This window comes from Delphinus delphis, chromosome 5 (genome assembly GCF_949987515.2).
Source record: "Delphinus delphis chromosome 5, mDelDel1.2, whole genome shotgun sequence".
Taxonomy (NCBI): Eukaryota; Metazoa; Chordata; class Mammalia; order Artiodactyla; family Delphinidae; genus Delphinus; species Delphinus delphis.
Genome location: NC_082687.1, coordinates 120,803,293 through 120,819,366, shown reverse-complemented (window position 1 = coordinate 120,819,366; position 16,074 = coordinate 120,803,293). Strand labels below are relative to the sequence as shown.

Genomic DNA, 16,074 nt, shown 5'->3' with positions numbered 1-16,074 from the left:
CTCTGTCTTCTCGTTTTGTTTAACTTGCTGTGTTGTGGTCTCCTTTTTGCAGGCCACACGTTCATAGTTCCTGTCTGTTTTTGGTCTCAGTGGGTGAGACTGGTTCAGGGGCGTGTGTAGGCTTCCTGATGGAGGGGACTGGTGCATGTGTTCTGGTGGGTGGGACCAGATCTTGTCTTTCTGGTGGGCAGGGCCGTGTCCAGTGGTGTGTTTGGGGTGTCTGTGAACTTAGTACGATTTCAGGCAACCTCTCTGCTAATGGGTGGGGTTGTGTTCCTGTCTTGCTAGTTGTTTGGCATGGCGCGTCCAGCAGTAGAGCTTGCTGGACATTGGGTGGAGTTGGGTCTTAGCGTTGAGATGGAGATCTCTGGGAGAGCTTTCGCTGTTTGGTATTACGTGGAGCTGGGAGGTATCTGGTGGACCAGTGGCCTGAACTTGGCTCTCCCAGCTCAGAGGCTCAGGTCTGACACCTGGACGGAGCACCAGGACCCTGTCAGCCACACAGCTCAGAAGAACAAAAAGGAAGAAAAAAAAAATTTTTAAGTTAAAATAAATAAATTAATAAAATTAATAAAATTTTATAACAGAAAGAAGGAAGGAAGAAAGGAAGGAAGGAAGGAAGAAAGAAGAAAGAAAGAAAGAAAGAAAGAAAGAAAGAAAGAAAGAAAGAGAACCACCAAACCAATAAACATATCCACCAATGGTATCAAGCACTAAAAACTAAACTAAGATAAAAAATCAGAAACAAATCAGTCGCAGACAGCAAACCCCAAGTCTACAGTTGCTCCCAAAGTCCACTGCCTCCATTTTGGGAACATTGGTTGTCTATTCAAGTATCCACAGATGCAGGGTTTATCAAGTTGACTGTAAGGATTTAATCTGCTGCTCCTGAGGCAGCACGGAAATATTTCCCTTTCCCTTATTTGTTCACACAGCTCCTGGGGTTCAGCTTTGGATTTGGTCCCGCCTCTGCATGTAGGTCGCCCTCAGGCATGTGGTTCCGCCCAGACAGGAAGGGGTTAAAGCAGCAGCTGATTAGGGCTCTCTTGCTCTCTCAGGCCGGGGAGAAGGAGGGGTATGGTAATCATAATTGGGATGTGGGGCGGGCCTGCAGCAGCAGAGGCCGGCATGACACTGCAACAGCCTGAGGCGTGCCTGTGCTCTCCCAGGGAAGTTGTCCCTGGATCTCGGGACCCTGGCAGTGGCGTGCTGCACAGGCTCCCGGGGGTGGGGGGCGGGGGTGTGTGGGTAATGACCTGTGCTTGCACACAGGATGCTTGGTAGCAGCAGTCTTTAGCATTCTATGCCCATCTCTGGGGTCTGAGCTGATAGCTGCAGCTCGTGCCCATCTCTGGAGCTTGCTTAGGTGGTGCTCTGCCTTCTGTGGGCACACAGGGAAGGAATCTCATCTCCTCACACACCCCGAAACAATGGTCTCTTGACTCTTCGGCAGGTCCAGAGTTTTTCCTGGACTCCCTCCCGGCTAGCTGTGGTGCTAGCCCCCTTCAGGCTGTCTTCATGCAGCCAACCCCAGTTCTCTCCCTGGGGTCTGACCTCCAAAGCCCGAGCCTCAGCTGCCAGCCCACACCTGCCCCAGCAGGTGAGCAGACAAGCCTCTCAGGCTGGTGAGTGCTGGTCAGCACCGATCCTCTGTGAGGGAATCTTTCTGCTTTGCCCTCTGCACCCCTGTTGCTGCGCTCTCCTCTGTGGCTCCAAAACTTCCTCCCACCCACCCCCCATCTCTGCCAGTGAAGGGGCTTCCTAGTGTGTGGAAGCTTTTCCTCCTTCATAGCTCCCTCCGAGAGGTGCAGGTCCCATCCCTATTCTTTTGTCTCTGTTTTTCTTCTTTTGCCCTACCCAGGTACGTGGGGATTTTCTTGCCTTTTGGGAAGTGTGAGGTCTTCTGCCATCGCTCAGTAGGTGTTCTGTAGAAGTTGTTCCACATGTAGATGTATTTCTGATGTATTTGTGGGGACGAAGTTGATCTCCGTGTCTTACTCTTCCACCATCTTGAAGGTCCCCTTCCTTAAATTTATTAAGACTTGTTTCGTGGTCTAACATGTGATCTATTCTGGTGAATGTTCCATGCACACTTGAATGTGTATTCTGATGTTTTTGATGGAATGTTGTGTATATGTCGATTAATTTAATATTTTTTAATGTGCCATTTAAGGCCACTGTGTCCTTATTGATTTTTCTGCCTGGATGATCTATCTGTTGATGTAAGTGGGGTATTAAAGACCCCTACTGTTATTGTATTACCATCAATTTCTCCCTTTATGTCTAGTAATATTTCCTTTACATATTTAGATGCTCCTATGGTGGGTACCTAAATATTTACAAATGTATCTTCTTAGATTGACCCTTTTTTCACTTTGTAATGCCCATCTTTGTCCTTTGTTAGGATCTTTGTTTTAAAGTCTATTTTGTCTGATACATCTATTGCTACCCCAGCTTTCTCTCTGTTTCCATTTGCATGGAATACCTTCTTCTATCCTTATAATTTCAGTCTGTGTGTGTCGTTAGATCTGAAGTGAGTCTCTTGTAGGCAGCATAGGGGTGGCATCATTTTTTTTTTTTAATTCAGCCACCGTATGTGTTTTGATTGGAGTGTTTAGCCCATTTACATTAAAGTGATTGTATGTACTTACTGACATTTTAATTGTTTTCTAGTTGTTTTTGTAGTTCTTCTCTGTATCTGTCTTCTCTTGGTCTCTTGCCTTGTGGTGTGATAATGTTTGATTTCTTTTCTCTTTATTTTTTATGTATCTACTGTAGGGTTCTGATTTGTGGTTACCATGAGGTTCATTTATAACAGCCTATTTATACAGCTGTTTGTTTGAAGCTGATAGTCACGTAAGTCAAATTCATCCTAAAAGCACTACATTTTAACTCCCCCCACCATGTTTTATGTTTCTGATGTCATATCTGCAGCTTTTAATTTTGTGTATCTGATAACTACTCACTATAGTTATAGTTGAATTTACTACTTTTTTCTTTTAACCTTCATACTAGCTTTTAAAGTGGCTGACACACTGCATTTGGCATATGCTTGCCTTTACCAGTGAGATTTTTTTCTTTCATATATTTTCTTATTTCTAGTTATGACCTTTTGTTTTCTGCTTAAAGAAGCCCCTTTAGCATTTCTTGTAAGGCCATTTTAGTGGTGATTAACTCCTTGAGTTTCTGCTTGTCTGCAAAGCTCTTTATTTCTCCTTCATTTGTAAATGGTAACTTTGCTGGGTACAGTATTCTTGGGTTCTAAGTTTTTTCCTCTCAGCACTTTTAACATATCACACCACTCCCTTCTGGCCTGCAAAGTGCCTGCTGAAAAATCAGCTGATGGTCTTATGACTATATATTGACTCTTGAACATCATGGGGGTTAATTTGTGTATAACTTATACTCAGCCCTCAGTATGCATGGTTCCTCCACATCCATGGATTCGACCAAGGACAGACCATATAATTCTGTTGTATTTACTATTAGAAAATATCTGCGTGTAAGTGGACCCTTGCAGCTAAAACCTGCATTGTTCAAAGGTCAACTGTAGTTGTTTTTCTCTTGCTGCCTTTAAAATGTTCATTATCATTAACCTTTGCCATTTTAGTTATGATGTATCTTGGTATAGATCTCTTTGGATTCAACTTGTTCGGGACTCTGTGCTTCCTGGACCTGAACATCTGTTTCCTTTCCCAGGTTAGGAAACTGTTCATCTTTAGATGGATGATGGCCTGGATTTCCACAGCATCAGGAGACTTTAGAGCAGCAAACAACTAAATTATTTTTGATACCCAAATAACAGTTAAAAGCCCGAACTCTAGGAGTTTACATTATTCTTTGTTAGGCTATTGCTTGTTAGAAGAGTACAGTGCTCAATTCATGGTATTTCATGCATTTGTGTTGACTATTAAGGAAGAAATGATCATGTCTTCTTACCCTATAATGCAAATGTTAGTATGCTTGATGTTGTTCCAGAGGTCTCTCAAAGTATCCTCATTTTAAAAAATCCTTTTTCCTTTTTACTGTTCTGATTGGATGATTTCCACTATTCTGTATTTCAGATAACTGATCTGTTCTTCTGTATTATCTAATCTGTTGTTGATTCCCTCTAGTGTATTTTTCATTTCAATTACTGTATTCTTCAGCTCTGGTTGGCTCTTTCTTATATTTTCTAACTCTTTGTTGAAGTTTTCACTGTGTTCCTCCATTCTTGTCCCAAGTTAATAAGCATCTTTATGACCATTACTTTTAATTCTTTATCAGGTAAATGACTTATCTTCCTTTCATTAGCCCTCCTCCCCCACTCTGCCCAGGGTTGTATCATTTTCTTTCTTTAGAATATATTCCTGTCTCCTCATTTTGCTTTGACTTTCTGTTTGTTTCTATGAATTAGGTGAAATAGCTACCTCTCCTGGTCTTGAAGGTATCACCTTGTGTAGAAGCATCCCCTGTGTAGATTGAATGTGCTATGCATCTTTGGCAGGCCAGCTGGAGCTGGAGTGGGTGCAGGCTAGGGGAATTCTGGGGTATAACACGTTGGGGCCACCGTGGCTGGAAGGCTGGAGCTGGAGCAGGCATGAGCCAGGGGGTTCCACAGTTCAACTTCTAAGGCTTAAATGAAATTACTAGCATAAGCCCAAGGCAGTGAAGCTACTACTTAGCAGAAGACTCTAAGGAAAGACCTGGACATTTTAGTTTTGTTTTTCTTTTGCTCCTGATGACTTTAAATTCAATAGCAGTCCACAGTGTGATTGACCTGGCTAATAAACTAACACAGTCCTGGAATGCATTAGCTGAAGCACAGTATTCAGATTAAATGCCTTAAGTGTCTCAGTCAGCTCTGCACTGATCACACTAAAAACTAATTATAGTATATACATTTGTGGGTACCACAATTTCAGAAAGAAAGGAACAAATGGACAACATTTCAAGGGGGGGGGGGGAAAGGGTAAGAACGCTGAAGATGGAATAAGGGTATCATATGAAATAAAACAAGATGCCAAACCCGGAGGAGGAATGATTGGTTCGTGAGATGGAATGTAAAGATAAGACACACAATACAGTTTTCAAAAATAAAGAACCACATAGAAGAGGTATTAAAAACTGTTCTTTATAGCATTTTGGAGTTGAATCAGGCTGGTGTGTAGAAGCCTTAGGCAGAAAAACAGCTGCTTGTTCAGTAGACTAAAGAGCTTTCTAATAGTCTGAGACAAAGATGAAGTGGTCTATTTCATGAGTTAACAGGTTCCCCATCAGTATAGGTGAGTAAGCAAAGGATGGAGAAATGAGGGGTAGAAATTTTATAACAGGGTCAATGCATCAGAAGGATAACTAGACTATCACACCTTCCAAGTTCTCTCCAATCTTGAAAAAATTAATTTCTTTTAGAATTTGTGTATCAAGGACAATATGTACTTTATTATGTTATTACTCTTTCTCTAAAAGAAGATTAAACATACTCCTATTTGCACGGTGACATAATCAAATATTATTTACTATCAAATGCATAAACATAGACTCTTAACTCCTCAAAATTTAAATATCTAGCCTGAAAATCTCAATGATAAAAAACACTACAGAGAGCATTCAACTCACAATTATAAAAAGCAAAAAAACCAATGCAACTATAAGACTGAGGTGCCATGAATAAATATTTGCTATTTTTTCATATAATAAAAAACTTCATTTCTATATTTATGGATTTTGGTAAGTCATTCAGTTGGAAAAATAATTATTTAGTCCAAGAAAATGTATTTTAAAAGATTAAGTATTAAAAAGTGTTCAAGAAGAGATTGAAGGTATTTTAAAGAACAAGAAGTTAATACAGCCTTCCTACTACTATTGGTTTATTTTAAGCTCAGCATGATATTATTGACTTATATATAATTTATCTTCAGAAAATTTATGCAATACATATATTTAAACAATCTTTAGAAACATTTTGTGGTTCATGTGTGAACAACAGAAATTAGAGACTTTAGGAAACTGCTAAAAGCTTACAAGGATAGATCAATGGTCAGTAAGCTTTTTCTGTAAAGGTCTAAATGGTAAATAATTTAGGCTTTATAGGCCATAGGTCTCTACTGTAACTACTCTATTACAGTAGTACAAATGCAGTCACAGACAATACATCAAAAATTAGTGTAACTATATACCAATAAATCTTTATTTATGAGGCCCGAAATTTGAATTTCACATCATTTTCACATGTCACTAAATCATCTTTTCTGTCCAACCATTTAAGTATGTAAAAACCATTCTTAGCTCATGGGACGTAGAAAAACAGTTTATGGGTCAGATTTGGCTCACAGGCCACAGTTTGCTGACCTCTGGGACAGACAGTCTTTATCTTAACTTCTAAATGAAATATGACCCACATATGCATACAACCTCTGACCAAAAATTCCAATACCCCATTCCCGAAGCTGAAACCCTTACAGCTGCTACCATAATAGATATGGTGAAAACACTTGGCGTTTTAAAAAACAAAAAAGAAACACATAAACACTCAGCAACAATAATAAAACTACTTCTAACAGTCCTGTAAAATGATGGTAAAGCTGAAATTGGAAGATGACCTTGGAAGCAGTAGCCCAAGTCTGACCACACTGTGGCTCACCTTCTAACACCCTAAGACTCTCCACATCATTTTGATAAATATAAAAGATCAATAAGCATCCCTTCCTTAAATACTTACAGGAAAGTAAAGAATTATGATTCATTTAAACTTTTAATGTTTCTTAGATCAAGCAGCTTGTTTTTTAGTACTGACTTAGCTGAGAACAGCAATAATAGATGAATGGGATTTTTAATTTATAACTAGGAAGGGTGGGGAGGAAAACCATTCACAAACATATTTTTAACCTGTCTGAAGATATTTTTGGAACACAATTCATTTAAAATTGGAAGCTACATATATTTAGCTTCTCATTTGCTGACATTTCTAAACATGCTAATTTTTTCCATGTTACAAAGCAATCAAAATCAACTTTTAATTTATAGTATTTAAGAAATAAAAATACTGTCATATTTAACACATCAACTCATCTCCCAGAAAAACTGGAAGGAAAATTAATGCCAGTTTATAACTTCCATGAGTTAAACATACTAAGTTAGAAAATAATTCTGAACACTGAATTACTCAAGACCTCTATAAAACTTACAAAAAATCGAGCAATCTGTTCCATGGATGTCTCAGAGCAGAATTTTTAAAATTTTACAAATTTATTATTATAAGAAAACCAGGTTTCAGGCTAGAGATAATAATTACAATAGTAATCATTATTGAGAGCCTATTATATACCAAGCATCAGTACTAAAAGTAATCAAAGGGACTCAATTTTAAAATATTCATAAAATTAAACAATTTCGAAGCTTGTTTAACACTAGGATAAGAAGACATGATCATTTCTTCCTTAATATTCAACATAAATACATGAAATACCATGGATTGAACACTATACTCTTCTAAAAGGGGCTATGTAAGCAATAGCCTAACAAAAAATAATATAAACTCCTAGAGTTCAGGCTTTTAACTATTATTTGGGCATCAAAAATAATTTAGTTGTTTGCTGCTCTGAAGTCTCCTGATGCTGTGGAAATCCAGTCCATCATCAACCTAAAGACAATGTAACTACTTGACATCACAATCTCATTAATCTTCACCTGTCCTTCATATCCTGTCATTCTTATGCAAAATGGACTCTTAAGGATGCAACTTCTCTTCACTTATCTATAAGCTGAAGGAGGAGGGTAGGGGGGTAAAAGGTCTATGGAGACTTCAGGATACCACTGGAGACCCCAAGCAATCACTTTACTCAGCCTAGTGTGCTACATTACAGCTATTGTGTTTGACATGTAAATATGACATAGCAGGAAGTAGGATAATGTGATTCTTGAGCTATGTGTCTCACTTCCCTTGCTGAAGCCCCAGGAAGCTCCAGCTTTAGTTTCCCCAGACTATATGAAACTGAAATATTGTCCAAAAAAGACACGAAAAATGTGCAACATACGGGTCACATAATGATATCAATTTCACTCCTCTGACAGTCCAAGAATTCTCTCCGTTCCAATATACTAACTTAAGGTCATCATGACATAGAGGTTGTGGGTTAATAGGCAAAAGGACTGTAAAGTAAGCTAGCTAATTTACAAGGCCAAACACCTGAATTAAATGTAGCCAAAGTTAGACTAAATGCTAAATGCATTATTTCTTTCACACTAGAACAGTCCTTTTTCTTTCCAGTTTTAAGCCAAAAACAAAATCTCTACCTTTCAGTATCAGCACAGGAAATTTACTTTAATTCTCCTGTTGCCTATTCTCTTCCTACTACCATTTCCTCCAGACAAGACAGGTGGTGAAAACTATGTCTATTCATTTCATAAAAGGAAGTTTTTTAAAAAAAAAAAAATCATCTCTTAAGACTGCTTTGTTTCTAACGGCACATTCAGCGCACAGTTTGAACACCATGTTCTAATCACAAATGTGCTGAAACTTTTTTTATAGTGCTATTAAACAATACACAAATAATGCTGTGTAAGATTCAGAGAAAAAAATCTAGAAAATATACTTCTGATATAGTTTATACCATCTGAGTAATAACAGAAGTACAGTTAACAAAAAATTCACACTACATATGAATATGGAATTCTACCTGAAATAGAAAACGATTAAAATATTTTTTACAAAAATCACTGATTATTTAAAGTAGTGTTTTTTTGTACCATTACAGACATATGCAGAATTTAGACCATGGTTCAATGTACTAAATTCAAAGTTGTACTTGAAAGCATAGCATATCATCTGATGATCTTGAAGGCACTGCTTTACCACTTAAAAATACTTTTTCCATTTACCAATTTTATGTTTTACTGCCAGTCATAATTATATTGTTTCATCTATTACAAATTAAACACTATAAATTTTGAAAAATTTGAATAGTAAATTAAAAAGGTCTTTAGATCCCGACCTAGAAAATTGAGTCTTTGTATCTAATTACAAACACTTTCAATATCTTAATTTAAGTGTGCTCATCCAAGATTAGCTGGTTAAAAAAAAGTTGGATTCCTAATTTTTAAAACTAATCAATGTATGTACATGTGTGTATATATATGAACATGTGTGTATATATATGATGCATGCATATACACAAACATACAAGCATATATATAAATACACATATATATGTGTGTGTTTGTATATGTTTGCACTTCTCTCTGAAGCCTCCTGAAGCAAAGGTTAATCAGTCAAAAGATGTTACCAGTGTGTAATAATATTGGTACTTAAAACACTTATTTTGGACAATTAGGTGGTTTGAGAAACAAGGTATTAAAGGTAACATGTTATAAAGGATCAAAAATACGACTAGAATTTTGGCAAGATATTTTCCAAACTTTAATTTCTCAAACTGTGATATTGGAGACTGTCACTTATGAGTTGACATAATAAAACACAGCATCTGCCTTCTAAGGCAAATATTATTAGCAAGTAAGAAACCTATTTAAAACAATGCACAAAGAAATGTAAAAAAGAACCACTTCCATCCCTTCAATCTCCCGCCTTCGGAGACAAGTTCTGCCCAAAATCCAGTTAATCATTTTCTCCAAGAGAGCCAAGATATCCACAGACTAAAGTAACCCAGGAAGAATGGAAGTCATCTACCATTATCTTTGGGGTTTTGACGTATCCTAAGATGAGGCTGAAAAAAGGTCCAAAACCTTAGAGTGGCCCAAGATAACTTATTATCTCTAGGTTTATATTAAAAATTTCTTGGGGTCTTTTGTATCAGGTATAGGTAAAACCTAGGACAAATTTCACCTTACTGCAAAATACAACAGTTGGGGTTCAATCTAGTTCTTACAGAGGGAAAAGTAAGCAAAAGAGGTAAGTCAACAATTCTACTGTATTAAATAATAGGCTTACTATGTGTCATACATATAAAGAACATGAAAAATGTATCCTTAAAATAAAGAAGTTTAAATTCATTTATCCTTTTCTATTTTAAGAGAGAGTATATGTATAACTTGAAGAAAGATATATCTGGACAAGGCAAGGTGGAGAAATGCTCCATCTGAGAAAAGATAGAATCCACAGAAAAGGACATTTCAAAGGAGAAGGTTTGTAGCCAATCAAATGACTGGCAAAGATAAGTTGGTCTCTGTGAAAGCTGGAAGTTGTTCTTAGTGCCCAGAAGAGAACGCACATAGGGGTTGGGGAAGAAGCTGAAGAGCACTGTGGTAGAAAGAATTTTGCTCAGCCACAAGATTCTGGTCCTCTGCTAGACACACACCTTCTCCCAGTTATTCCATCAAATGTTGGACTAGGTGCTATTGGGAAGGGCTTTTGCAAATGTAATGAAGATCCTGAACCAGCGGACTTGAAAGTAGAGAGATTTTCCTTGGTGGGCCTAACTTGATCAGGTGAGACTTCAAAAGAGACTAGGCTTTTCCTAGCAATAGAAATTTAAAGCGTAAGATGGATAAAATATGATGGAGATTCTCCATCGCTGTCTTTGAAGATGGAAGGGACCACGTATGTGGGTCTCTAGGAGCTGAGAGTGGCCCCCAGCTGACATCTAGTAAGAAAATTCAGTCCTTAGGTCTATAGTCACAAGAAGTGAATTCTGCCACAATCACGTGAGCTTAGAAGAGGAATAGCAAGCAGCTCCTGATAACGGTCAGCCAACACCTTGTTGAGTCCCTGAGCAGACAACTCCATCATGCCACGCCCAGATTTTGACCTACGTACAGAAACACTAATAAACGAGTATTGTGTGAAGCTGTTAAATTCGAGGTAATCTGTTACACAGCAAGACAAAATTAATACAAGCACTAAACAAGCTAAATCATACAGCTTGATTTAGAAGAACCCAAAAGGTTTACTATAAGCCCAAAGTCCTACTTCAAGACATGTGTCTAACATCAAAGACATACAATATTAACAAACCAAAGAAGGCCACTATTAGATTAGACACTGTAGAGGAAAAAAACCTAAGAAATTTTAGAGCTCATTAGCCATGGGGTAACCAGGAGACAAATGTCATAAAAATACAATGTATATTTACCTGGATAAAGATGATTCTTGGATTCACTGAAACCAAAAGGTGGGATTAGGTAATCTTTACGGTCTCTTTCAGCACTTTCTGTAATTCTTGTCAAGACACAATTCTATCTTTTTTATAGACATCAGAGATGTCTGGGCACCAACCCAGGTCCTACAAATGCTCATAACTTACCTAGCTTCTTGTAAAACACTGCAGCAGAAAGGGCACAATTTAACTTATTAAGGTTCAAAGCTTTCTTACCTGCATTTGACCAAGGGACTTTATCACACAGCAAAATACCTTCCCACATAAAACCTCTTTTCATATCTTCAAAAAGATGATTTCTTTCAAAATCCCATTGTTAAAACCGAAAGTTTGTATATATGTGCACAGGGAGGGAGGAGCTCATAAGGTCATGGACATGAGGCAATAACAGCAACAAAAAAAAGAGAAACTGGTTCACGCCCTGGGAGTAAATTTTTACTCTCAGTTTAGATCATTAAGTATAAATTAGGCACTTAAAAGTTAAGTGAACTCATTTATTAAAATATGACTTGGGGAAAAGTAGTGGTAGCAATAGCTTGAAAGTGTTAATTTTGCACCTATGTAGCTTAATTTAAGCCTAAGTAACTTCTTAAGAGAAATAAAATCCACTGTCATTTTTATTCTAATTACTCTGAAAGCAACTGAGAGGCCAGGACTTCTAGAAAGTTGTTGAAAATAACTTGAGTCTAACTAGTAGTAAATAGCCGGAAGCTTACCTTAAAATGAATGAAAATGTTAAAAAGTTCTCAAAATAAGATGAAACACAAAAAGAATTTCAGAACTTAAATACTCTAGGGAAATACACTAAGAATTTAATGCAACAATGGGGGAGGGAAAACTCAAGGGGTTACAAAATAGTTTCATTAATACCAAACATAAGTAATAAAAACATAAACAAATTCTTTTCTCAGTTCTCTTTTCCTTTAGTTTAATCTTTCAGTATCCTCTAAATGACAAACTGATTAGAAAGTAATTTGACAGAAAAAAAAACCCAAAACCCAAAAATCCCCAACATAATCAAACGATCCAGTTCTTGATTTTAAAATGCCCAGACTGGCTTCTTTCTTACCTTGTCTATCCTATCTGGACGGTTAGTAGCTGCCAGGATTGTCACATCCTTTAACTGTTCAATGCCATCCATTTCTGTCAAGAGCTGAGCCAAAACACGATCGGCTACATTCCCAGCACCTGATGAACTGATTTTTAAAAATACAGTTTTAAAAATCTCTTTATCTATCCCCAAATACTCTACTATTTTAAAAAGATCGTATATTCTATAACAAGAAACATTATGTCTTTTTCAAAACATAAAATGCATGCTTCAGAATTCATTACTTGTTGAATTAGATCCAAGAACTAACTATATTAAATCATTTCTTTTCCTCCATCAACAACCATGATTATTTTCTCTCCAATAATGAAATGCTAAGAGTGTCAAATATAAAAGATCTGGGAAGTAAGAAATAAGATTATTTTTAAAAGTTCATCAAATACGTAATTATTTAACTTAATCGATATTTACATTCTTTCTTTTTTTTTTTTTTTTTTTTTTTTTTTGCGGTACGCGGGCCTCTCACTGTTGTGGCCTCTCCCATTGAGGAGCACAGGCTCCGGACGCGCAGGCTCAGCGGCCATGGCTCACGTGCCCAGCCGCTCCACGGCATGTGGGATCTTCCCGAACCGGGGCATGAACCCATGTTCCCTGCATCGGCAGGCGGACTCTCAACCACTGCGCCACCAGGGAAGCCCCCCGATATTTACATTTTATATGGCAAATAAACTGACAGGAATTGGGAATAAAAAAAATGAATAAGATACAGACTCATTCTCACATGAACCTTAGAGCCTATGCGAGACAGAAACCTCCTTACAAACCTATAGCAAACGGGATAGCAAACGGGATAGCAAACGGGATATTTCTGACCTATCTTGATATTTTAAAATATTAAGAATATTTTTAAAACACATCAGCAGGTAGGGGGTCATCACAATACCCATATCTAGAGAAATAGGGGGAAAAAAACCATTTTATTTTGTTCCTTTTTTTCATGCACCAGGTCAATTACAAAGCTACTCCTGAACAAACTACACCTTAATTTAATCTCATTTCCTTGATCACAAAAAATTACTGAATATTGATTTTTAAGAAGTAAACTCAACAGGTCTTAATAGTGAACAAAACCCTGATATTACACAATCAAGGCCCCACAATAATAATTCTCATTAGCACTAGCTGGGATTTACTAGGCTCTGTTCAGAATTGGGAAATATATAATAAACATCTAGGTGGACAATTACAGAGTGAAACAGCATTGTAAGTATATTAAACATATAAATTCAATCAGATACAGTTGAGAGTGGGAGGGGGGAGAAGAGGGAAAGAGGATAGAAGAGACACACCCCATACCTTTGTCTTAGCACCCATGACAGCAAGTACACCTTAGTATAATCATCACATAATATATTTAATAATAAGGTAATCAGGATCTCTAAATAAAAGAATTCAGATCTCAGTGTGCATTACAAGTTCAAAAACTTGACACAAAGGAGAGTAGCCTCTAACTCACACTAATCAGACATACATGATGTTGTTACACAAATCATACTGTCAATTAATTAAACGGTTGGTCCTTCCAGGTTGTCATATAAATTACACTGTCAATTTATTAAATGGTCCTTCCCAATGTCAAAAAGTTTGGGACCAAGCAAGGAGCATCTGGGAAGCCACTGAGATTTGTCTTGGTCAACATTAATTCCTGCAAGTAACCAATTGGCTGGTGCATGGATTTGCTGATCTGGGTCTACTTAAGATTAAACATTTTGAATAAATAGATTATATATCTTTCCAAAAACGCTTCAAAATGTAACTTTTCCAAATGTTAGATACGAACATTGCTAGCAAAAGCTCTGTGGGCTCCTTCATGATGACTGCAAGCATATAAGCATTTAAGGATGCCAACAGATTACATCCAAGGCCTTTAATTGTATCTACTTTGCTAATTAGTTGTGATCCTACACTACAAGGGGCAAAGGAAGGTCAAACGAACAGGTCTTGGGAGAGTCAAGGTGGGCTGTCCAGAGGTGATGGCTTCTAACCTACGACCCGAAAGATGAGTGGGGGCCAGACCAGCAAAGAAAAAGATAGGGAAGAGAGAGAATACAGAACACTGAAAATGGAAAACAGTTCAGAGTAGCACAGCATAGCAGTAACGTAAAAATGTAAAATATTAGCAGAGAAAGATAAACCAAGGCTGGATGACAAAGGCTTTATTATCCAAATTACTAAGTTTGGATTTTGTCCTAAAGTTGATGGGAAGTTTCAAGTAGAGACATGACAAGATCAGATTTATGTTTTTGAGGACTACAGCGGCTACAGTATAGGAAACAGATTACAAAAGGGCAGTTTTGATATGCTTTCCAGTCCAGTATATAAGAATCTTAGAAGGCTCTACTTCCTCCTAATAACAAGTAAAAAGCTCTATAAACTGAAAAATTAACAATTCTTTTTAGATCCCTCAGAAATGTGAGATCACAGGTACCTTAATCCATTCAGGCTGCTATAACAAAAAATACCACAGGCTAGGTGGTTTATAAACAACAGAAGTTCATTTCTCACAGTCTGGAGGCTGGTAAGATCAAGAGGCCAGCATGGTCAGATGAGGACTCTTTTCCCCTGGCTGGTAACTGACACCTCCTCACTGTGTCCTCACTTACCACTATATTTCTGAAGGCCTATTTGCCACAGTTCCTGTTATCCAGTAAATCATGTCTATCAAGAAAAAACTATAAGGCATACTAAAAGGCAAACAAACACAGCTGGAAGAAAGTGAGCAAGCATCAGAACCAGAGAACCAGCAGGAATGCTGGAATTATCATACCAGTAATTTTTTAAAACTATGACTAATATGCTAAGGGCTCTAGTGGACAAAGTAGACAACACACAAGAAGGAGGCAACATAAGCAGAGAAATGGAAATTCTAAGGCTCAAAAAGAATTCTAAGGTTGTTACAACACTATAACAGAAATAAAGAATGCCTTTATTGGACTCATTAGCAGATTAGACATGGCTGAGGAAAGAATCTCTCCACTTAAGTATGAGTCAATAGAAACATCCAAAACGGAAAAGGAAAGAGAAAAAAAGACTGAAGAAAACAGTAAAAAAGTAAAAAGAAACAGAAAAGAAAATCCAAGAACTGTGGACAACAACAAAATATGTAATATATGTGTACCTGAAACACCAAAAGGAGAAGACAGGTAGAACAGAAAAACTATCTGAAGCCATAATGACTGAGAATTTCCCCAAATTAATGTCTGACAGCAAGATCCAAGAAGCCCAGAGAACGTCAAGTAGGAAAAATGCCAAAAAGCTACACCTAGGCATATCGTATTCAAACAATAGAAAACCAAAGATAAAGAAAAAATCTTGAAAGTAGCTAGAGGACAAAAACACTTCACTACAGAGGCACAAAGATAAGAATTACATCGAATGACTCCTCAGAAAATATGTCAGCAAGGAGAGTAGAGTGAATCCCCATAGGAATGTTACACTACCTAGCACTGGAGAGTTACACATACACCAAAAAAAAAATATTAACCTAACAGCGTTACTAGATAATGATAAAGTTCTAATTTTTGTGACCTACCTAAAGGAATTTGTGTAACATAACTAAATAGCTTTAAGTGAATGGCATACTTCCATCAAAAGAAAAAATCCTGGGCCCATGCCACATCTAAATCTATGTGTGCTTGTGCTTTGCTTGCTAGTGCTTCCTGATAGGAACTATATGCAAATAATGTCAGAACCCATCCTTAGCTATGTTACGTACATTCTCCCTTCTTCCTCCAATGAATTAGTAAGACTGCTAGATGTCTTACTGCTAAGTATGAATGTATTAGCTGAACTTGCTGAGAAGTAAAAAAAAATAGCTACTAGGTTTTGTTTCAGAGTTAGGCAAACATCATTGTGGTACAGTGAGAGAAGAAT

General features: G+C 37.4%; 1 protein-coding gene across 2 annotated transcripts in view; it reads right to left on the bottom strand.

The window, feature by feature from the left end:
* AFG2A (AFG2 AAA ATPase homolog A) overlaps positions 1-16,074 on the bottom strand; it is a 342,950-nt gene that overhangs the window by 218,441 nt on the left and 108,435 nt on the right. For both annotated transcript variants that reach the window (XM_060012953.1, XM_060012954.1), the window contains exon 14: positions 12,160-12,286. In XM_060012953.1, coding sequence (XP_059868936.1) covers positions 12,160-12,286 — 127 coding nt within the window. The remainder of the gene's footprint in view (positions 1-12,159; positions 12,287-16,074) is intronic.